The sequence below is a fragment of the Dysidea avara genome, chromosome 1 (genome assembly GCF_963678975.1).
Source record: "Dysidea avara chromosome 1, odDysAvar1.4, whole genome shotgun sequence".
Classification (NCBI taxonomy): domain Eukaryota; kingdom Metazoa; phylum Porifera; class Demospongiae; order Dictyoceratida; family Dysideidae; genus Dysidea; species Dysidea avara.
In genome coordinates, this window is record NC_089272.1 from 32,667,145 (window position 1) to 32,689,486 (window position 22,342).

Genomic DNA, 22,342 nt, shown 5'->3' on the forward strand with positions numbered 1-22,342 from the left:
TGGCTGTCAGTATGCTGTCTGGAAGTGAAGTGTAGTTAGTTTTACAATAGGTTTATAGTTTCTGTAAGCTGCATAAACGGCAGTGTGTAGGTTTTAGCTAGTTAGATGCACAAACAGCACCTTTTAATGTTACTGCCTAAAGGCACATTTTGTGTATGCATCATTTTTGTCCAAACATGGTCTAGGGGAAGCACCCAGGCCTTCCCCTCAAGACATTCCACTTTTAATCCGAACCCTCTTCAAAATAATCCTGGTTATGCCCCTGAGTTATTCTTAAGTATTCACATTTTACGGGATTAAATTTCATCATCCAGCATTCAGCCCATTGCTGTAGCATGTTGATATCCTCTTGTAGGATTTTACTGTCCTCTGGAGAATGAATCTCTCTGTACAAAAGAGCATCATCTGTGTACAACTTTAAAGTGGACTTAATTTTATCAGGTATGTCATTCACACAACAAATAAATAATAAAGGACCCAATACTGAACCTTGGGAGACTCCTGGGCTGTGCTGCTTAGCTGACCATTTACTGTAACCTGCTGAGATTTGTTCATAAGGAAGGACTCGATCCATCGCAGTAATTGGCCATTAATACCATATGAACTTAGTTTGTGAACCAATCTAGTGTGTGGTACAGTGTCAAATCCCTTAGCAAGATCCAAGATTATTACATCAACCTGAGTCTCTTATTTAGGGCTTCTACCAAGTCGCAAAAAGTTGAGTCTCACATGACCTTGTTAGTATAGTAGCGTACCGTAGAGCAATACAACGACAACGTATTCACATTATTCTTATAGACGCACTACATACACGTGAGCGATATTAGACTACAAAACCCACAATACATAGTAAATGTTACATACTAAGTCATGTCTTCAGGACATCCTCCGGGGGGGCATGTAGAGGGTCAATCCATGCTCTAATTTTGTGTTGTCCTCTCTTGGCTTCCTCACAAGTTATAATGGCTGTAGTTGTTACAGACATCCTTGGTTCATGGCTCCTCCTTCCAGCTTTAGTAGTGGTCTCCAGAATGTCAAACTGCTTACAAAGATCAGCATCCTCCAACACAAGATGGATAGTGTTTGTTTTGGGAATCTGTTCAAGCTGGAATAGGCTTTCTGGAGAAGAGCTGGATAGTGTAGGATTGTAGCCACCTACTGGTAGATTGTAAGGGCTTGGGCTAAGAACTTCTGTCGGCAATTGGGAGGACAGTAAGCTTCACTAGATCCCTCACTTAGCATGCAACTGCAATTCCGGTTATCTTCATTACTATTTACAGCACTGGTGGTAATCAAGGTTGTTGGAAACCTTGATACTGGTAGCTGTTTAACGTCATTCTTCATACAAGTTGCCACAGAGTAGACATCACAGGCTATTGCAGGTGTCTCATTCTTGGAAAAACTTCTGAGTTGCAAAATGGAGTGTCAATTGGGCTGCTATCTCTAGCATTCTCTGTAGTGCAGGAAAGGATTGAAATATGAAGGCTAGTTGTAGAAGTTGGTTGGGGTAGAGGAAGTGGGCCTGAGAGCAAGTACCCCAATCTGGAATGAACAGCTGTTGGTCCATCACCGCGGACTACATGGTCCTGAATGAACTGCCAATAGTAGTCCGCCCCTATGAGAACTGATATGGAAAAATTCTCATCACTAGTCACTGCATGAGCCAGTGTTAGTCCTTGTAAGTAAGAGAACTGATTGAGATGAGTTCTGATAGAGTTTCGAACTGGTTCAGCTAGCTTGGGTACAATCAGGACAGAAATAGGGATCTGTCTTCCATTCAATGTATGAATGGAGATTGTTGTGACAGCAAACCTTGTTGGCGTAGAAATTTGCTCACCAAAGGAGGACACTGTGATGAGTTCGTGTCAGATTGGTTGCAGTTGTAGAGTGTCGGCCAGCTGTTGGGTAATGAATGAACGTTGGGCCCCTTCATCGAATAGGATATGGCCCTCAACAGTTGTTGAGTTAACCGATACATCCGCAATGGCAGTTTTGAGGAGGCAGACACTAGTGTAAAATGCAGACAATGGTGCAGGGGTCATGGTGGTAAATGAACTAGTGGCAGTAGAATTTGTAGATGTCATGATTGAATTTGTGGAAGATAAAGTAAATTCTGTAGGAGTTGGTACAGGTTCAGGTTGTGACTGATTAGGTGGAGGTACCTCTACATTGGTGGTGAAGGCGTGACAGAGGCTAGTACGATGTTTCTTATGACACTCATGGCAACTGAACTTAGAGGTGCATTGAGATACTTTATGCCGTGCCAGAAAGTTGAAGCACAAACCAGCACTCTTCACAATGTCAAGTCTTTCTTGGGGGAATGTAACTGAGGAACATGAACTGGTTTTGTGCATACCCTTACAGAATACGCACACTGGATATCTCTTTGGCATATCATGGGTCTGTGGTGTCTTGTAGGTGTCTGTATAGAAGGATGCTGTGGTTGGAGTAGCATAGCCTCGAGTGTCGGAGTGGTTGTGTCCAGTAGGTAGACCAGCCTCAAGGATGTGTACTTCTTTTTAACACTCTAGTTAATAATTCGTCAATTGTCCACTTGGTATTGTAGTGATCACGGACCATATTTATCTTAACACTAGGAGGTAGTTTTCTCAGAACAGAAGTGGTTAAAAGGGCTCCATATGATTGGGATGACTCACCTAATGCTGATAGTGCTCTGATGTGGCTTTGCAAAGTGTCATAAAATGTCTGTAAGCTCTCTAAATTGTTAGATGGTGGCAGCACATTCAGCAATGCATCCATATGAGCCTCTACCAACTTGTGACTCTGACCAAACCTTTCCTTCAACAATTCCACTGAATGTGAGTAGTTGTTATTAGATAGTGGGAAGCCACTAATAACACGTGATGCATCTCCCTTTAGCTGGGCACGAAGGTAATTGAATTTCTGTATGCCTGTGAGGCACGGGTTAGAGTCTACTGCTGCAGAGAAAGAATTCCTAAAGGTCTGCCATTGTAAGGGATTCCCATCAAAGGTTGGCAGTGGCAGCTTGGGAAGCCTAGTATAGGTCTGATGCATACCTCTTGTCTGTTCATTTACATCTGATGTGTGACTACTCACTTGTGCTGCTGAAGATGTGTCGGAGTGAAATGTCTTCTTGACTACTTCAGTCTCTGGAAGGGTAGCTGCTGTCACTTCAGGTTCTGTAGTTGTTGTCAATTCTATCGAAATTAAACGTGGTGCATCATTCACTGAGGATGGGGGGGTGGGAGGTCGTGTTGTTGGCGATTGACTGGCTTTCCTAATGAATTCAGTTAGGACAGCTATTTGTTGTTCTAGAGTGGTCTGGTAGGTATCTGCATCACATATCTCTAATTCAAGCTCATCTTCCTTCTGAATCATCTCTGCAATAGTGCTGTCAAGTTTGGTTATCAGTTCATGTTTCACTCTGAGCTGTTCGACTGTAGTGGCTACTAATATTCTCCGCGATTCCGGCGTGGATTCAACGCTCACTCTCTCCAATTCGGCGGTAAGTGCTTCGTCTACTTTAGCCAATAATTTCGTTATGCTGCCCTTGAGGCCACGTCGCTTAACACGAAGTCGCTGAATCTCTTCCATTTGATTTAGTGTCAATAAACTGCTTAGTCCGGTCGGTTTCGGTCACAGCACCAATGTTAGTATAGTAGCGTACCGTAGAGCAATTTTAACGACAACGTATTCACATTATTCTTATAGACGCACTACATACTCGTGAGCAATATTAGATTACAAAACCCACAATACATAGTAAATGTTACATACTAAGTCATGTCTTCAGGACAGACCTGTACTGTCTAAACCCATGTTGTTCATTACATAATATGTTGTGTTTGTTAAGGCATAGGGCACAGGAAATCGCAAACAAGAATACGTTGCGTTCAATCGATCGTGAACGCTCGTGTTGTTTAAGCAAACGCGCTCTTACACTCACTCTTACAGGTTTCGTTCGCTTAATAGAACAACTTTGTCTTTCGCTCGTTGTAAGACAAATTTTATACGCGCTTACTCGTTCATCCATGTACAATTCCTCGTATCATTGATGTATAACGCGTATTCTCGGTCGTCCCACCATAATATCCGACAGTGATGCCCGTACGTAGCTTGATATCCGCTTTTGTAATTATTGCCGCACGGCGTATTTAATTATTCTGAGCAATAAACGCACGGCGTAATTAATTATTCTGAGCAATAAACGCACGGCGTAATTAATTATTCTGAGCAATAAATTTTTTTTCTTCAACCATTAAAAAAAGCACACACACACACACACAAGTTCAAATCCGTTTCTCCATCAAGCCACACGTCCAATCCATTTTAATAGCAGTATCCAACAAAATTCTGCAGCAAGTGTTTGTAGGCCTAGGGTTGACACAAGTCCTGGCACAGCCACGTCACCTCTACACTCTCAATCCACACAGTCTTAAGACTTTTCTCAGTTGCCCTGTTGCCTAAACTACCCTTGTCATTCACAGTAGTTCTGTCTCGAGTCTTCTATTCTATAACGAACAGTAAATAAGCACACAAACAATACAGTCTACTAACATTATGAAGAAATGTCTCGTCATATAAACTACTGGTGTTGTCCACGGTAGTCTTGACGTCTTAGTCTTCTCTCCTGTAAACAATAGTAAATAAACACGCAAACAAATAGAGTCTACTTACGTTATTGAAGAAGTGTCTCATCATATAAACTACTGGTGTTGTCCACAGTAGTCTTGACATCTTAGTCTTCTCTTCTGTAAACAATAGTAAATAAACACACAAATAGTCTATATACTTACCGGTACATTATTTGAAGATTTCCATTGTACCAGCACAGTTGTCTTGTTGTCTAAGTTGAGAGCAGCCTTTTCTCCAACTTCCCTCAGCCATCTTGCTGTCTAAAGTATCCTTGTTGCTGACAGTAGTCTTGATACCTCAGCCTTATCTCCTATAACCAATAGTAAATAAACACACAAACAAATATTATAATCTACTTACATTATTTGAAGAAGTGTCTCGTCGTATAAACTACTGGTGTTGTCCACGGCAGTCTTGACGTCTTAGTCTTTTCTTCTGTAAACAAATAGTAAATAAACGCACAAACAAATATAGTCTACTTACATTATTTGAAGAAGTGTCTCATTGTATAAACTACTGGTGTTGTCCACAGTAGTCTTGACATCTTAGTCTTCTCTTCTGTAAACAATAGTAAACAAACACACAAACCAAATATAGTCTATTTACTTACATTATTTGAAGATTTCCACTGTATCAGCACAGTTGTTTTGTTGTCTAAGTTGACAGCCGCCTTTTCTCCAACTTCTCTCAGCCGTCTTGCTGTCTAAAGTACCCTTGTCGCTGACAGTAGTCTTGATATCTCAGTCTTATCTCCTGTAAACAATAGTAAATAAACACACAAACAAATATAGTCTACTTACATTATTTGACGATGCATCTCGTCGTAAACTACTGGTGTTGTCCACAATAGTCTTGATGCCTCAGTCTTGTCTTCTGTAAACAATAGTAAATAAACACACAAACAAATATTATAGTCTACTTACATTATTTGAAGAAGTGTTTCGTCGTATAAACTACTGGTGTTGTCCACAGCAGTCTTGAAATTTTAAGTCTTCCCTTCTGTAAACAATAGTAAATAAACACACAAACCAAATATAGTCTACTTACATTATTTGAAGATTTCCACTGTACCAGCACAGTTGTCTTGTTGTCTAAGTTGATAGCAGCCTTTTCTCCAATTTCCCTCAGCCGTCTTGCTGTCTAAAGTACCCTTGTTGCTGACAGGATTCTTCATATCTCAGCCTTATCTCCTGTAAACAATAGTAAATAAACACACAAACAAATATAGTCTACTTACATTATTTGACGATGCATCTCGTCATAAACCACTGGTGTTGTCTACAATAGTCTTGATGTCTCAGTCTCATCTTCTGTAAACAATAGTAAATAAACACACAAACCAAATTATATTATAGTCTACTTACATTATTTGAAGATTTCCACTGTATCAGCACAGTTGCCTTGTTGTCTAAGTCGACAGCAGCCTTTTCTCCAACTTCTCTAGTCTGTCTCTGACTTCTCTCAGCCATCTTGCTGTCTTAAGTACCCTTGCTGACAGTAGTCTTGATATCTCAGTCTTATCTCCTATAAACAACAGCAAATATAAACACACAAACAAACATAGTCTACTTACATTATTTGAAGAAGTGTTTCGTTGTATAAACTACTGGTGTTGTCCACGGCAGTCTTGAAATTTAAGTCTTCTCTTCTGTAAACAATAGTAAATAAACACACAAACAAATATAGTCTACTTACATTATTTGAAGATACATCTCATTGTAAACTACTGGTGTTGTCCACAATAGTCTTGATGTCTCAGTCTTGTCTTCTGTAAACAATAGTAAATAAACACACAAACCAAATATAGTCTACATACTTACATTATTTGAAGATTCCCACTGTACCAGCACAGTTGTCTTGTTGTCTAAGTTGATAGCAGCCTTTTCTCCAACTTCTCTAGTTTGTCTCCAACTTCCCTCAGCCATGTTGCTGTCTAAAGTACCCTTGTTGCTGAAAGTCGTCTTGACATCTCAGTCTTATCTTCTGTAAACAATAGTAAATAAACACATACTAACAAGAGTTTACTTACATCTGAAGATGTGCACTGTATCAGCACAGTTTTCTTGTCATCCAAACTACTGGTGTTGACAGCAGTCCCCTCCAACTTCTCTAGCATTGTCTCAGATTTCTATTCCAAAAACAAATGTATATAAGTACATTAACAAATACAGTCCACTTACTTTAATAATGATGTACACACAAGTCCTGCCTTAGTGTTATCTTCTAAAGAAAAGCAGACAAAAATATTAAACAAAGCTGTATTAAACTTATACAGCATCAAAGATTTCACACAGCAATATTCATATTGCCATTGTTCTGACTAGAACCCACCAAGGCTTACTGCTTTCAACCAGCAACGTGGCGATCAGTCTTAATCACGTGAGGTAGCAATTCTAATAAGTGCGCGATATTCTATTCAAATTCACGACCCAGGCACATAAATCCGAATATTTGATCAGATGATGATGGGATCATAGATGTGACCAAATTACCTGGCTCAGTCAAGTTCTTCAGAACGATTGAAGCTAGTAGTCCAAGGTACGTTGTAGTGAGTATAGCGAGGTTCATGTTAAATAATGTGGTACAGGGTGCGAATTGGCTCAGATCGATGGATGGCAATGGTTTACTCAGCCATACGGCCTTCTAGGAAGATGAAACTCACTGTGGAGTTTTCCTATAGGCTGATCAATCAGAAATCTTATGCACCTATCAACCCACCTATACCCCAGGTCGGGCAGAGGTTGGGATTTGCAAATGTTAGATGACAAATTCCCCACCCCTGGGGACAACTTCGAATTACAAATCCCCTACTAATTCGTATTATTTATCCCAGGAATCACTAATGCACCTATTAAAGTTTTGCCCCACCTACCCCCATGCGGGCAAATGAGAGGCATAACAAGGGGATTGGACAAAAATTTCAGCCCCAGGGGTGGAGGCTTTGATCTATACACTTGTAATAAAAGATTGAGAAATCTGATGGATGGTGGCCACATAGGAGGGGGATTAGACCTCCAAATTTGCCCCAGGGTGGGGGGATTAGACTTAGAACTTTGTCAAATCCCCTCCTGTGTCCCCTCCTTGCCCGCATGGGGGTAGGTGGGGCAAAACTTTGATAAGTGCATAACGACATGGCCAATGGCTATTTGTGTTGCAAATGCCCCTATCCTGGGGACGAGGTTGGGTGACAAATCCCCACCCGCTGCTGCCCAACTTGGAGTAGGTGGGGCGTGACATTGATAGGTACATTAGTTTTATTGCGTGCGTTAAGTTTAAGTGAGTTTTGTGTCATTTTGTAATCTTTTTTTCAGACCTGTGTGTATGTAGAATACTTTTAAAACTTTTCAAAAACATGATGTCAGACGGAAGGCATTCACTAGTGCTTACTTTGAATTACACTGTTGCTTTAAGTTAGCAATTTTCAGCTACACAACAATTTTTTTAATGGATTTGTCACCAGCTTAAAACTATCAACCACTTCAAAGTCAGCCAAAACAAAGACATAATTGAAACCACAACTCCACCTTAGATATTTTGCATCATTGTGACACCTCCACTTTAGTTGTTTACCATTTCTAGTTGCTAGCATTGGTACATAAACAGTTTATTTATTTAATTTATTTAATAATGCTTTACAGCACAAGTGCTGAAGGTCTATAGGACACCTGCCTGCTCAAAGACTTTAGCTACTTAAGGTGTGTTTGAAAAGTTGGAGAAAGGAGAAAAAATCCATGACTGGACCTAGGTGGCCTCGAACCTGCAGCCATCCATTTACGCTCGAACGCTGAGTTGTCAAACTAATTTCAGCCACTGATCCTGACACAGGTGAGTATTGTATCATGGAGTACAAGTGCTTCATTGATCTTGTAGATAAGGACAAGTTGCTTGTTCTTGGTACATTGTTGGACAATGCTAGGCAGGGCCTTTGCTCCAATTCTGAGGTAGGTGCCATGCAGTGTATCATGCTAGTAATGTTACATGTTTCTGTTGCAGTCAACTCATCATGAGTTTATAGCCATATTGGCACTCTTGGTAAAAACTTATCCATATATCATTTAAATTTGCTGACATGCACCAACTATTGAATGTGGACCCAAAGCAGGAACATCAGGTAATAAGGGATGGCATTTCTTTTGCTTTTAGTTGTGGTGTCTTCTCTATAGCTTCATCGTTGAACACAAGCTCTCCACCACTTGCCAAACTGTGCTTTTCTGGGACGTTCAGTCAGTCCACTATACTGAACTTCTTGTTGCCGATAGGATCTCTTTGCCTCCATGGAGAGAGAACAGAAACTGATATTAGGGGCTATCAATGTCTTCACTGCTATTGCTGCACACCTGAAATGAACCAAATGCTATTTTCTACTGAAGAGCTACCTACAGCTAATCCCAAAGAGGAAACACATTGAAAAGAACTTGATCAAGTACGAATACTGTTTATACTGTATCTATCCATCCATAGTGTAATGATTTATTTGTAGGGCAGCAGTTGGAATTCTTAGTGGATTTCACTTTGATTTGAAATCACAAGCAGAAGCTAGTCACTGACAATGGAGGTGAAGGTGTACCAGAGTTGGCCAAGATGGATGTGGCAGAAGAAGACTTGAAAACACAAGAGGAAGGTGAGCAGTTTTACAAGAAATACGACATAGACATCATCATTTCTGATTTAGAAAAGGCCAATTCACTTATAATCCACACAAAAACAGCTAAACTGTGAAAAAATGGTGCGGCCTTAAAAAGCCTGGGTGAAAAAGTTGTGAAATCAAAGGTGGCGGCCAAGAAATGGCTGCAATGATGTTAATGCTAATAAATTTTAACAATGCACACAGCCATTATTAAAATTTTTAGCATTAACATCATTGCAGCCATTTCTTGGCCGCCACCTTTGATTTCACAACTTTTTCACCCAGGCTTTTTAAGGCCGCACCATTTTTTCACAGCTTGGCTGTTTTTGTGTGGATTTCACTCCTTTTTGTACTTTACAAGGCCCCAAAACCAGCCTATGGCTGACTTTGAGGTTTGTCTTTACTCACATTTTTTCTTTTCTATGTAGATACAATGATGATTATTGAAGATAGACTTATAAATGTATTTCATTGCATGATTTAATTCAATATTTGATAATATTATTGTAATACTCTAATAGAGCGCACATTTTTTGAGGAGTTCTAATAGAACATACATAGAATGTTCTAGAACAGTCTAGAACTTCTATTGGTAGATTTATGAAATTACAAACGTTTGACTATAAGCAGATTTCAACTAGAAATTTCATTTATAAAGCAGAAATTAAGTGAGGTGATCAGTCAAGGTAGCAGTGGTTCAGTGGTTAAGGATACAGGTGTTAGGTATGGAGGTCCCTGGTTCGAACTCTGGTAAGTTTTTTTCCGACATTTTTTGCACACCTTTTTTACTCCGTGGTGACTGCTCTATTAGAGTATCTCGTTCCTCGATTTTACACTTGCTTAGATTTTGCTTTATAATTTTGTCGCTGTAACTCTATTGCTATTCAAACTATCAAAAGGCACTGCTACGATGATCAGCCTATCTACACACCAATTTTCAAGTTATTTCTATGCTTGGTTTACCCTGTAGCCGTGACAGAAGTTTGATCTGTTTTTACGTGAATAAACGTCCATAACTCCTTGAATACTACTCAGACTTACAACAAACTTGGTATGTGAATCCACCGTTACACGTTCTTAATTTGTGCCAAAGATCGAGGCAATCAAGTTACACGTTTGCATTTTATAGCAATTTTTGCAAAGTGTGCCCCCCCCCCCCCCCCCCCCCCCCCGTACGGCATAAGAAGAAAAAAACGAAGAAATTAAAACGAAATTTTGGACGCCCATATCTCGCAAATGGCAGTTGCGAATTTAATCTAATTTGCTGTGTGGCGTACCCTACCTGGGGGACAGCTATAATGCAAAAATAGTGTGCTTTGGAGAAGGGGCCATGGAGCTATGCATGCGTGAAAAAGCTGTTTTCTTTCTTCCTGTAAATATACTCACGGTGTGGTCGCCGGCTTTCTTGGCCGCACGACACACTACCGTGTGTCTTGATTCACACCTCTGTTACCAAAGCTATTTTACCAGAGTTGCAGTCTTGTCTGACGAAGCGGGTATGATAATATAAAGGTCATACAGTAGTGACCATCATGTAATGGATCCACAGTCGAATCAAAGTGGTTACGGACTCAGTCCCCACAAACATGACAAAGACACACTTCAAGTACATATCACTCTAGCCATAACTCAACTATTACTATAACTACCAGAGGACACGCTTAATTCTAACCTTTCTGGGTGAGTAGTTGTGTTAATGATATTGCAATTGTTCCCATCCTTACTGTCTCTATGCTGTTTAGCTTACTACTGAAGGTTTGTCACACAGTAAGAAGCTACCAAATGAGATGTTTGAGAGGTGGCCAGAAATACATTTATAAAGATGGTATCACTTTTGGTCCCAAATATGTCCACTTCATATTAAAAGAGATGAAGGAGGTGCTAACAAAAGGATACAAGGTATGACTACATTTTAGGATTTCTTGAGAGTTTTTTCTTGGACCAGGTGCAGGTGCTTAGTTACAGTATCCATGTTTTATTGAATAGAGTTAAGGACCAATTGACTGCTGGAAATTTAGATGTCACCATTAGCGAGGTAACAATGGTGGTATAAGTGTTGGTTTGGTGTGGCGGCAGAAGAGAGAAGAGAAGGAGAAATTACATCATCAAAACTTCCTGAATCACGTGCCAGCTAGAGTATTAAGAATTACAAAATGTTAGCCGTGTTACTCTGTAATTTTTAACCGTGTGTGTGTGTTCATGATTGATTGATCGGTAGACAAGTTTGGAATTCACAAATATTAAAAACTCTTGTTTATATTCATTAGATCTTATGGACTTCGCTGAAAAGAGGAAAAGTTGATAGCAAAGACAATGAGTATCTTAAAATGATGGATCTTTATGTTGAGCTGTTAACAAATCTTCAAACACAACTGTAAGTGTATTGTTGATGTGCTGAGAAACTATGCTAGAGCTGGGGATTCTTTTGCCAGTGGTTCAAACCAAAAGCTATTAACATCAGCGTTCAAGGTTTGCACCATTGTGTTTCAGTAAGTAGTGTAGTATGTGTTATGCTGACGTAGGTGCAGTACTTGTAAGGGACTGCATCAGTCAACAGATTAGTGAAGCACAGCTTAAGGTGTGTGCATGAGTGTGAAAGAAGTGTTTTATGTTGCATCTTCTTAGCTATTGTTCATGTCCATTGAAGAAGACGTATACGACTATCAACACCAAACAACAGCCTTTCCACTGCTAGGGGTGTGTCTCCATAGTTCATGTTAATGTGCGATGTAACCTGTGATGTGTTAGGCTTTCTTGGAACAGTCTGGTTTAATTGATAACTGCACCACTTTATTCATTACATATGAATTTGAGTGGTTAATTTTTTTTCAGGAAGGTTGGTCATCATCACTGTTACCTAAGTGACATGCTGTGTGCTACCTATGCTGTGCTACAGTTTCTCCCAGACTATAAACTGAAGAAGCTTTAGTCTTACTTTGATTTGTTCATATAGGTACGTAAAATACTTCTTTATATTTACATACTTATATTTTGTGACTAGCTTTGAGGTGCAGGGTGGCAGAGAGCCGGTATTGGAAACGTCTGTAATATTTGCTAAACTCCCAAAGGTAAAAAATTGTGGTCTGTTTACTAAGCTCATATTTGCTTTCACCAGACAACTCACTGCAAAATGGCAACATACTTTTTCATCCCAGTGGCCAGTCGTCTTGTTAATGATGACTCACCAATAGGTAGGTCTATGGTGGCTGAAGTAATGAAAGATTTAATCACTAATGTGAGGAAGTATGTAGTACTATGAAACTTTAATGAGACTACATGTTGTGATAGTAGCAATGCTAAGATGTGTGTCACCTCATTAAAATTGGTCCCTTCATTGTTGGACATTTCACTACATGTTGTCGTACTAACAAGGTGGTTGTTATTGCCCTATATTAATCGATCCCCACAATATAACCAATTTTGGACTTAGTGTCTATATAATCACTGCCTAGTTATAGCTGGGGCTACTTACGTACACCTGTATGTGAAATATAGTCTGGGTAGTTCTTGTTCTGAGATGTGAAAGTGTTACATGATAGACTACCGAAGCCCACAAATCAATATAGCATGTATGCAGCATGCCTTCCACCATGCTACTGTTATTCTGCAGCAGTTCTTTCTGACCACCCTGCCACAGGAATGATCCTAGTCAGTGTATCAACATTGTTATTTGCTATTGATATATTGACAGGCATGTAGAAGATTGGTAACAGGACTAATTATTGTATGACTTGGAGCACACATTATTGTGTATTTAGTTTAGGTTTAGTATGATCCTATATTCCAAGTAGAAAGCTAGAGGTTCAATTAATCTGTATTGTTTATAAGTTTGTAATGGCGTGTTGTGTCTTTCAGATTGGGCTCATGACCTACCCTGGAAGTCATATGTGTCTGATTGTGGCTGCTGGATTCTCCAGGTTATTCACTCTGCATCCTTGCCAACGTGGATTGTGGGTTGACTTTCTGTGAGGCCAATCACATTGTTACTGGTACATACAGTATGAAACAGTCTTCTGAGCGGCAGGTTTATGGATATTATGGAGATGATGATGACATTGTACGCGTTCTGCAAAGGCTGTGATGTCATTCATTAAGTTTGGTCATGGTGAGTTCTTTCCAATTGTAGAGCAATTTTCTATTTCTCTTACTTGTAGCATATTCAGATACATGAAGAGTTCGCTATGTAGCCTGGACGTTGTGATGTGAAAAAACTATTATGATTGATGACTATTATGATTGACGAATGGTTAATCAAATTATTTATGTGTGTTAAGTGCTGTTCATGTTTTTATATTTATTCTTACTTTTATGATGTCAGTGATGTCACACAAATCTGATGTATAACTTGAAGCTATGATAGGTACTTGCATAAGCTTGAATTATAAATTAAGTGTTGTGACAGTACGTCATATGCAATCCACCTGTGTACAGCAGCATGTTTTTGTGCCACCATTATCTCTCCAATGTACATTGCTAATGTTGCTATGAGTTACCACCACTGATCTCAAAAATAATATTATTACCATGCACTTATAGAGAACATTAATTTCCTCCTACATGGGTTCATTGGCAAGCGTGGTCTGCTCAGTTACCATGGTAACCATTTGCTTTCTTTACAGCTTCCACTTAAAATTTATATCTACATTTTATTGATGAAAACAATTGGCAATTATAAAGCTTACATATACACTACTTGACAAGCCAGTTACCACATTGGCAATCATATATAGTCTGGTCAGTTTCTATGGTAACTGCATTGCCTTCTCTTCATAAACATAGCTAGCAAAGTGTACATCATGTCCTCTTATATAAGATGGATGACCTTGATCAGATCATGCATGCATGACATACATAAAGGAGCCTTTTGTGATTCTGTTTGCCTTTAAGGTTGACAGCCCCACCCTCCTCCCTGCTTTAATTTCTACCCAGCTTGAGCGCTGAGAGCTTCGGGGGTCATGATAAGAAGATGGCCCTTTTGATCTAAAAATAGGTAATTAAGTTTTTGGCCCCTTTTTTATGCCTCCTCCCGTTTAGCCCAATGCTACCATCAAGCTGAATTGGATAAGAAGAGAATGCAAGTATGTACTTTTGTAAGTACTCTCTCTACTTTCTCTCCATTCATGTTCCCTGCTTTAATTTGGCAAGCTAGGGAGTGTATAAACAGTGGAATAGACTACTGGAATGGTGGAATGATTTTTGTTAAAGTTCTTTGCATCCAACTCCTCACTACTAATCTCTGGCAGAATAATTGCCATGCACATTATTGCATTTTAGAGCATTATAATTGCCTAGCTACCTCATTGGCACGCGTAATATCATCATGATCAGTTTCCATTGTAACCACATTGTTTTATCCCAAAAGTTATCTAAGTGTACATCATTACAGTGTAGACCTCCATTAATAAGATACTAATATCATACAATTAAAAGGATGACGTCCAGATCATGGATACACACCTTACATAAAAGGAGCATGTTGTGATGCTCTTTGCCTTTGATATGGTTGGCAAAACTTCTTAACTTGCTTTCAAGTTGTGTTTGTGGGAAAGCCAATGACTGTTGAGCATGCCTTTAACCAATCTATTGAGCAGGTGGTTTCCTTAATGTAGCTAATGAATTGTTGGGTGATATCACTAGTACTGCTGCCTTGTTGCCAGGCATGTCATAATGTATCCACTGAACCACCATTACAGCGGCAATACAGCTAGGCATGAGGCTATTATGCTCCAAAAATCGAGCATTATGCTTTTGAGCAGTGCTCAAAAAATCACCTATTATGCTTTTGAGAATTGCCCATTATTCCCAAAATTATGCCACCATAATTGGCTAAAAATGCCAGTTTATTGCTGTATTAGACCATTTTCATTGATGTTTAAGCTTCCAATAGTCTTGAACTCTTTAGCTGGTTGCTGTATTAGAGTATTTCATTTCAATGTGACTGCTTTATTAGAGTAAATAATAATAATATTCAGTGACTGCTCTATTAGAGTATCGCGATCTTTTTTAACGGAATTGTGCAATCTGCAGATTTTCCTACTGTTAAAGCTTTATAATCACCTCAAAATGCTAGCATAATTCCTGATTCCCACACATGCCTATTATGCCCGAAATTATGCCGGCATAATCGCCGCATCCCTAAATACAGCCTTTGTTGGGATCATTTCCACTATATCTGCTAATGTGTTGAAGATAGTGCCTAGCTTGATGAGTCTTTGGAAACGAGATAAGAATAATTTTATGGCATTTTTGACGTAAAAGTATTTTACCCTTGGACTACTTCTTATGTTTCCTCCCTTTTGGCCCAATGTTATTATATTTATTATATTGTTGAGCTGAACTGGATAATAAGAGAATGTACAGTATACGATGAACCAGTAGCTATAGAGAGTCTGTTTTCATACTCTGGGTCCTGCTGCAATGCAACCATTGTTTATAAAAGGCTTGCAACACTAGCGGTCAGGACATCACACAGTCCTTATAGAAAAAATTAGTCATGAGTGATGTATATAAGAAGATCAAGATCAAGATCAAGCCATCAACGATGCAATGGGCCACTGACTTGGCCTGTTCCCATAGTTTGGAACTGGAGTTATTTAATTGTAATTCATGATAGTGTGTATGTATATATTATGTAGCTGTTACAATTCTTTGCGTGTCCATTAAAAGAATATACCATGTATAGTTTAACAGGTATGCATTTGCCATAATCAATTTGTACATGCTGTTTTAACCTAAGATCAAACTGTATTTCTGTTGTGTGTAAAAGGAATGGTATATACATAGAATTGTTGACACTTTTTAAAAGGACATGCATAATTATAGCTAGGTTGCAAGCATATAGTTATGGTATGCATCGGGACCTCATTAACAAGGCCACCTCAAATGGTAGGTTACATATATGTGTACTAGCTAAGTGCCAAACAAAACTATAGGGGGTGTGTGCTATTCCACTTCAAATGCATGAATTGCACATTAATAAGCAGTCACTTAGATGTGCTAATCCTGCGGATCATGATTTACATATATTATACGTAGTTACAAGAACCAATATTGATGTCCTGACTTATGCCTGAATCAGTATTATTTTTAGAAGTGGTTGAAATATCATAGTATCTTAACAGCACTGCATGAGCTGGTCCTCTTTCAGGCATTAGACTCCTGGCGGCTCTAGATCAAGTGGCTAGCTGGCCATATAGCCTCCCCTAAACAGTCAACACTTCCAACATAGCTACTCTGCGCGCGAATCAGTGTAGGCTACTGTCATGTTGTGTGTGTGTACACAATAATAGCAGTAATGACAAATGACATTCAATCCGGCAGTTTGCAAGGAAGGCTGGCAATTAACTAGCCACCGCTAGGCATGCGCCGATTATGCTGGCATAATTTTAGGCATAATAGGCATGCCAAAGCATCGAGCATAATGCCGGCATAATGGGCCAGCTTTGAGCATAATGGGCCAGCTTTGAGCATAATGCGAGCATAATAGGGAAAATTTTCAACAGTTTATACTAGAAAACGTTACAGCATACCTTTGGGTTTAGTAAAGTCCAAAAACGCTATGTCTCTGACTCTCTGCTTGTTGTCTTGCATTGTTTCCCTGTTGTAGCTAAAGCTCCATCAAAAATAATTATCTGGAATTAAGCGCGGTGCTAATTTTCGTACTAATAGAGGACTTGCACGCGTGAAGCAACTGTTGCTAGGCAGACATGTTTCGGGACAACTTTCTATGGCGCATATAGACACATTCCAAAATTACGTCAGTGTCATAGCAACAGTCTTCCGCCATTTTGAGTGGGGCCACTGACAATAATCATGATTGCGCTACGTTGAAATACGATGATGAAAACAGCTCGAAAAAAGTGGTATTATTGAACAACAGGCTATGGAAGCCTTCAAGGTTGCAAATTAATGTTTCTGGTTAGCCGCAAATGGTTATCAGGGTTGAACAGGTGCGAAGCGTTGACAACAGTAATTGCCTTGTTTGCCAGTACAAGGAGGCGTCTGGATGGCCAGCCGCTATTGCTGTCACTTTCACTAACACAGCAGTAATGACTACTAGACAAAAACGCTATCCTTGTACTGGCAAACAAGGCAATTACTGTTGTCAACGCTTCGCACCTGTTCAACCCTGATAACCACTTGCGTCTAGCCAGAAACATTAATTTGCAACCTTGAAGGTTTCCATAGCCTGTTGTTCAATAATACCACTTTTTTCGAGCTGTTTTCATCATCGTATTTCAACGTAGCGTAATCATGATTATTGTCAGTGGCCCCATTCAAAATGGCGGAAGGCTGTTGCTATGACAGTGACGTAATTTTGGAATGTGTCTATTGGGTCAGAATGAAGGTAACGAGATTTATTCACTAAGCGCTGGGTATAGCGGCACTGGGAAGCGGGGCTGGTTTCGAAATAGAAGATCTTATCATTGGCTTCGTGAAATAGGTGGCTAATTAAATTTCGATACATTACTCACCAATTCTAACTTCGTCGCCTTTTTTAACGAGCTGTGTGGTATTTACAACACAACTCAACACTGATTCGCTTCATTACAGCCTGTACCAAATCCTGAGAAAGCGCTTTTCAGCCAAAACACTGTCCCGAAACATGGCCGACAGCTACGGTTGCTTAGCAATTACGATGATTTACGTCACGCTGCAAGTCCTCTATTTGAGTGCTAATTGTGAAGTTCAGTACTGTTGACTGCTCTTAAATGGATGTAGTTAGAGAAATAGATTTATCCTCTGACTCTGATGTCAGCGAATCAAGTGACGTTGAGATACATGACAGCAGTAGCGACGTTTGCGGTGAATTGGCATCGAGTAGCAGCTGTACTTTGCTACAAACACACCAGAGGGAAGAGACTGAGAACGCAAGTGAAAGCGATATAAGTACCACACAGAAGAAAGCCCAGTCACTCTTGGATGTGCTGAAGTGCCCACAGCCATCTACTTTGGCGAGGAAAGGAGTGATTACCACAAACAATCCTCCAGCTGGTAAACGTTCTTGTAAGAGCACAAACCAACGTAAAGCTGCAGCTAGCATTAAGCCAAAACAGCGGATTGATGAATTCAAAGGCGAACACCTGTGTGTATCTAGTGGGAAACTATTTTGCAATGCTTGCAGGGAGGAAGTTAATCTGAAAAAGAGCAGTTTAAAGAATCATATTCGATCTGTCAAACATAAGAATGGTAAGGATGCATTAAACACCAAGAATAAAAGAGAAAAAACCATTGCTGAAGCAATACAGCAACATAACAGTGAAGTACACCCTAGAGGGGAAACACTGCCAATGGAACAACAAGTACACCGTGTTAAAGTGGTAGAATCTTTTCTCAGAGCTGCAGTTCCGTTGAGCAAACTACAGCACTTCAGAAAACTGCTTGAAGAAACTGGATATCGTCTTACTGACAGGCACCACATGTCGGATTTGATCCCAGTAGTTTTGAAGCAAGAGAAAAGTAGAATACAAGGTGAGATTTCTGAACAAGATGTTTCAGTAATATTTGATGGCACTAGTCGATTGGGTGAAGCTCTTGCTATGGTAGTGCATTTTGTTACTTGTGAGTGGAACATTGAACAGCGTCTTATCAAAGTGCAGCTGTTGTCGAAGAGCCTCAAAGGAGAAGAAATTGCTCGAGAGCTTATACACACTTTGTCTACACAGTACAGTATTGGTACTGATAACCTCTTAGCAGCCATGAGAGATCGAGCAGCATCTAACGGTGTTGCTATGAGAACAGTTAAGGTGCTGTATCCTAATCTAGGATGCTTTTCACACACAATTGACAGAGTGGGAGAAAATTTTCATACTCCAATACTTCATGAGTTTGGAATAGCTTGGGTGAGTATGTTTTCACACAGCCCTAAAACCAAACTGCTTTGGAAGGAACTAACAGGAAAGCAAATGATTTCCTACAGTCCTACAAGATGGTGGAGTCGGTGGGAAGTTTACTATCAGGTTATGGTACATTTTGGGGATGTGGAGCCATTTCTTAAGAATAATGAAGATCTTCCTTCTGCTACAAGAACCAAGCTGCTCTCGTTCTTCACTGATGACAAAAAGGACAAGCTTCAAGTTGAGTTAGCAGCTGTAATCGACTATGGTGAGGAGTTTGTTAAAACCACTTACAAGCTGGAAGGAGATGGTCCCTTGGTTTTTACATGCTATGAAATAATAGATGCTTTGCAAATCGCCATCAAAAGAATAGAAACCCGTGCTCCTAACACTGAGGCTGTGATCAACTCTGTATCAAAAGGGTCTCACACAGTTAAGGAAAGACTGAAACAGCATGCCAAAAACTGCATGCAGCCTGGTATTGCATACTTTAATAGACAGCTAAGTACCAGTTTGAAAATCCCACTGCAAGCTTTCAAGGCAGCACGTTTGTTTTCTCCCCATAAAGCTTATACTATGAAACCTGATGATAAAATGGTGGATTCATTACAAATATTTCCATTTCTTGTACATGTCATACCATCATTAAAAAGTGAAATGCCACAATACATAGCAAAAACTGCTGATGTCAGTGAAGATTTGAATCCGCTTGACTGGTGGAAACTGAATGCTGGTGCGCTGCCATATTGGTCATCTGCTGCTCGCAAAGTGCTTGTTTTGCAACCGTCTTCTGCAGCTACAGAAAGGGTTTTCTCACTTTTGAATGCTTCATTCAGTGACCAACAAGAAAACAGCCTACAAGATTACATAGAGACATCACTTATGCTTCAATATAATAACCGTTGACATTATAAATTATTATGCAAACCAAACATTAGAACAAAGTTGTTTCCTGTAGCTACCCATGTGTGTTTAAATAAAAATAAGACTTATGGAGCATAATTGGGTACAATGGAGCATAATTGGGGCATAATAGGGAAAATTTTTGGAGCATTGCTCAAAAGCATAATAGGCAATTTGAAAAGCATAATAGGCCTAAGCCTAGCCACCGCTCAGTTAAACAGACAAGGCTTTGCTGAATTGCTAAAGGTAAGCTGGCTTGACTCAGTCCTCCCAGCTCAGCAGATTTACTAGTAGCTTTCCCTCACTGAGTCACAAGGCTTTAGCTAATTGTAAACTGGCTTGACTCACTAGCTGCATACAATATGTACCATAGAAATAGATCCTTATGATGTGACTTCGTCGTGGTGCAAACGTTAGACGTTGTGTTTATCGCGGGAGGTCAGATCACGTACCGAGTTCGATTCCCAGCTGTGGCTATTTTAGTTGAATTTTTTTTCACCCTGCAGCTACCAACTTTTCATTTAAATAGCTCTTAAATTTGCTTGCTTTCCGAGCGTGTCGCTAGTGTCTAGTGTCGAGGCAAGCTGGCTGTGAAAGCAGTCAGTGTGGTGCTGGCAGGGTTCAAACCCTGGCTAGGAACGGGCCAGTCCCCTCCCCCAACTCCTCAAAAAGTACACAAGACAATGAACTAGTGGTGAAGTTTCACTATAATTCCTCTCATTATTGAAGGTCTTTGAAGCGGTGGAGGGATACTCCTGCACGCTCTTTTTAGTTAACTTTTTCACACTAGTGACTGAGTAGCTGAGTTTTTTTTTTTTTTTCTCAAGCTGATTAGAACAGACTCGAAGTATGAACTAGACTACTAGTTAACCGACTTCTCTTTCTTGCCATACCATGATGCAAAGTATTATTTATAGCTTAATGTTTTCAGTTAATAATCCCATAGCTGCAACGGCTATGTATAGTTCATTTTGTGACTATAGGCCACTCATACGTAACTTGTGCAATGGCAATGCAATCTTCAGGCAGCTAATGAATACTTTACTGAGATGATATAACCTGTAGCATGACAGGGTGTGGTTTGTTCCCACATACCCTGTTTTGTATTGTATTTTTTTGTATTGTATTAATGCTTTACAGTGACCAGCACTGAAGGTCTGCAGCAACTTGTGCTGCAGCCTTAGGATTACCTAACCTAATTTCAAGGACTTAGACTTAGTGACTTATAGCTGAAAAGGTGTAACAGAAAAGGGGCCAAAGTAAGGAATTTCACAGGCCCTGTCACCAACATGCACTTCTTCTTTAGAATTAGCTATAGACTCACAGAATTATAGACTGAGGACAAACACATCAACAAGCTCCCGCAAGCTCTTACTTCATTAATTAGTGCTGAAAGCTGCTGACATCTGCTTTGAGTTTCAACCTCGGCCAAATGCATATTTCTTCATTTTAATGGCCATCGTGTCGTGCCCACTACAGAGTTCTCAATGTCTAATGGTAATGACTATCAATATCTGTAGTATTAACTGTACGAAATTTCTAGGCAAGACAATTGGTATTTCTCCCACTGCTACTCGTAAGCTGGCCTCTGACAACATCAAACAGCAAATCTTATTGTATCTCCAGCGTATTGACAACTTCCTGACCCCTTGTAATTACATGTATTTGTTCATGTAATTGTCAATTATTATGACGTTTATCTCTCTCTTGAGCACAGGCAAAGCTACACTACACTGACACAATAACTATTACAACTGTAGTAAAATAACATTCAAGCCATTGAAATGTCGACCACACTGTAGCCTGGTGCTGAAAGAAGTGCTGACTATATGTATACTAAAAAAGTCTCCAAACCATGTCCAGTATTGTTTAATGTTTACGACCAGTCTATTGGTGGCTGAAGCAAAAATTTAATACCCTCACCAGACCAAAATAATTATATAATGTTTATACCAAACATGATGTAAATTCAACATCAATATAATTTATTGTGTATAATTAAATAGCTGAGCTTTAGCATATATTCAAGCAATGGTATTAATTCTGTTAATAAACTGACTGTCAACGTATAGTACATGACCTACAGATGAGTAAAATTCGATCAAGGTAAAAATTAATTAGTTGATCAATCAATCAATGTACAGAATAACTCAATCAGAGCAATCAAGGAAGTGGTGATGTTATCAACAAAATAATAATAAGGTCAGGCCGATGAGGAGTCACCATCACAACTGATGGAATGTACTGTAGCTGAAGTAACTCATTGATCATGAGCCACTGGATGCATGGTAAGTGAAGCAGGTCACAAGTTGGTTATATAGAATCATTACTAAAAAGCCACTGAACAGCCAATCAAATC

The 22,342-nt window shown here is 39.6% G+C and overlaps 2 protein-coding genes and 3 long non-coding RNA genes across 18 annotated transcripts; 3 read left to right on the forward strand and 2 right to left on the reverse strand.

The window, feature by feature from the left end:
• Window positions 1–2,499: 2,499 nt before the first annotated feature.
• On the reverse strand, window positions 2,500–3,576 carry LOC136245281 (uncharacterized). The gene has a single exon (XM_066036796.1). It carries the CDS (start codon window positions 3,574–3,576, stop codon window positions 2,500–2,502), a length of 1,077 nt encoding a protein of 358 aa, XP_065892868.1.
• A 639-nt stretch (window positions 3,577–4,215) lies between these two features.
• Window positions 4,216–7,038, reverse strand: LOC136262037 (uncharacterized). 11 transcript variants are annotated; one of them, XR_010704102.1, is made up of 17 exons: window positions 6,949–7,037; window positions 6,798–6,840; window positions 6,647–6,745; window positions 6,438–6,600; window positions 6,313–6,385; window positions 6,191–6,265; window positions 5,982–6,141; window positions 5,855–5,927; window positions 5,665–5,807; window positions 5,541–5,616; window positions 5,418–5,490; window positions 5,228–5,370; window positions 5,101–5,175; window positions 4,978–5,052; window positions 4,785–4,927; window positions 4,540–4,612; window positions 4,216–4,493 (listed from the first exon to the last, which is right to left on the reverse strand). XR_010704102.1 is itself a non-coding variant. In XM_066056213.1 (13 exons), the coding sequence occupies exons 4-7, from the start codon at window positions 6,540–6,542 to the stop codon at window positions 6,079–6,081; spliced, it is 309 nt and encodes a 102-aa protein (XP_065912285.1). In that variant the 5' UTR covers window positions 6,543–6,600; window positions 6,647–6,745; window positions 6,798–6,840; window positions 6,949–7,038; the 3' UTR covers window positions 4,664–4,733; window positions 5,228–5,370; window positions 5,418–5,490; window positions 5,541–5,616; window positions 5,665–5,807; window positions 5,855–5,927; window positions 5,982–6,078. The 11 variants fall into 11 exon arrangements, 9 of the variants coding, with proteins under 9 accessions (XP_065912285.1, XP_065912293.1, XP_065912241.1 ...); XR_010704103.1 differs by lacking the exon at window positions 6,438–6,600; XM_066056213.1 differs by lacking the exons at window positions 4,216–4,493; window positions 4,540–4,612; window positions 4,785–4,927; window positions 4,978–5,052; window positions 5,101–5,175 and adding an exon at window positions 4,664–4,733 and having other exon boundaries at window positions 5,982–6,129; window positions 6,190–6,265; window positions 6,434–6,600; window positions 6,949–7,038.
• LOC136262091 (uncharacterized) lies at window positions 6,012–8,884 on the forward strand. Of its 2 annotated transcripts, XR_010704114.1 has the most exons (6): window positions 6,012–7,155; window positions 7,205–7,357; window positions 8,256–8,442; window positions 8,488–8,558; window positions 8,611–8,728; window positions 8,781–8,884. It is a non-coding gene; the product is annotated as an uncharacterized lncRNA (long non-coding RNA). The 2 variants fall into 2 exon arrangements; XR_010704118.1 differs by lacking the exon at window positions 7,205–7,357 and having other exon boundaries at window positions 7,016–7,155.
• Window positions 8,885–10,680: 1,796 nt separating this feature from the next.
• Window positions 10,681–11,281, forward strand: LOC136262107 (uncharacterized). 2 transcript variants are annotated; one of them, XR_010704126.1, is made up of 4 exons: window positions 10,681–10,740; window positions 10,794–10,924; window positions 10,987–11,143; window positions 11,190–11,281. It is a non-coding gene; the product is annotated as an uncharacterized lncRNA (long non-coding RNA). The 2 variants fall into 2 exon arrangements; XR_010704127.1 differs by having other exon boundaries at window positions 11,231–11,281.
• Window positions 11,282–11,293: 12 nt separating this feature from the next.
• LOC136262097 (uncharacterized) lies at window positions 11,294–13,576 on the forward strand. Of its 2 annotated transcripts, none has more exons than XR_010704122.1 (9): window positions 11,294–11,399; window positions 11,512–11,713; window positions 11,767–11,822; window positions 11,870–11,941; window positions 12,077–12,197; window positions 12,246–12,312; window positions 12,360–12,487; window positions 13,100–13,349; window positions 13,399–13,576. It is a non-coding gene; the product is annotated as an uncharacterized lncRNA (long non-coding RNA). The 2 variants fall into 2 exon arrangements; XR_010704119.1 differs by having other exon boundaries at window positions 12,360–12,479.
• The last annotated feature ends 8,766 nt before the right edge of the window (window positions 13,577–22,342 follow it).

What these genes read in the sequence shown, in the direction of transcription:
- LOC136245281 (XM_066036796.1), bottom strand. Translation starts at nt 3,576, where the DNA reads ATGGAAGAGATTCAGCGACTTCGTGTTAAGCGACGTGGCCTCAAGGGC.
- LOC136262037 (XM_066056213.1), bottom strand. Translation starts at nt 6,542, where the DNA reads ATGGCTGAGGGAAGTTGGAGACAAACTAGAGAAGTTGGAGAAAAGGCT. An exon ending in GAGATGTATCTTCAAATAAT is followed by an intron (nt 6,266 to 6,312) that starts GTAAGTAGACTA and finishes TATTGTTTACAG; the next exon opens with AAGAGAAGACTTAAATTTCA. An exon ending in AAACACTTCTTCAAATAATG is followed by an intron (nt 6,130 to 6,189) that starts TAAGTAGACTAT and finishes GAGATAAGACTG; the next exon opens with AGATATCAAGACTACTGTCA.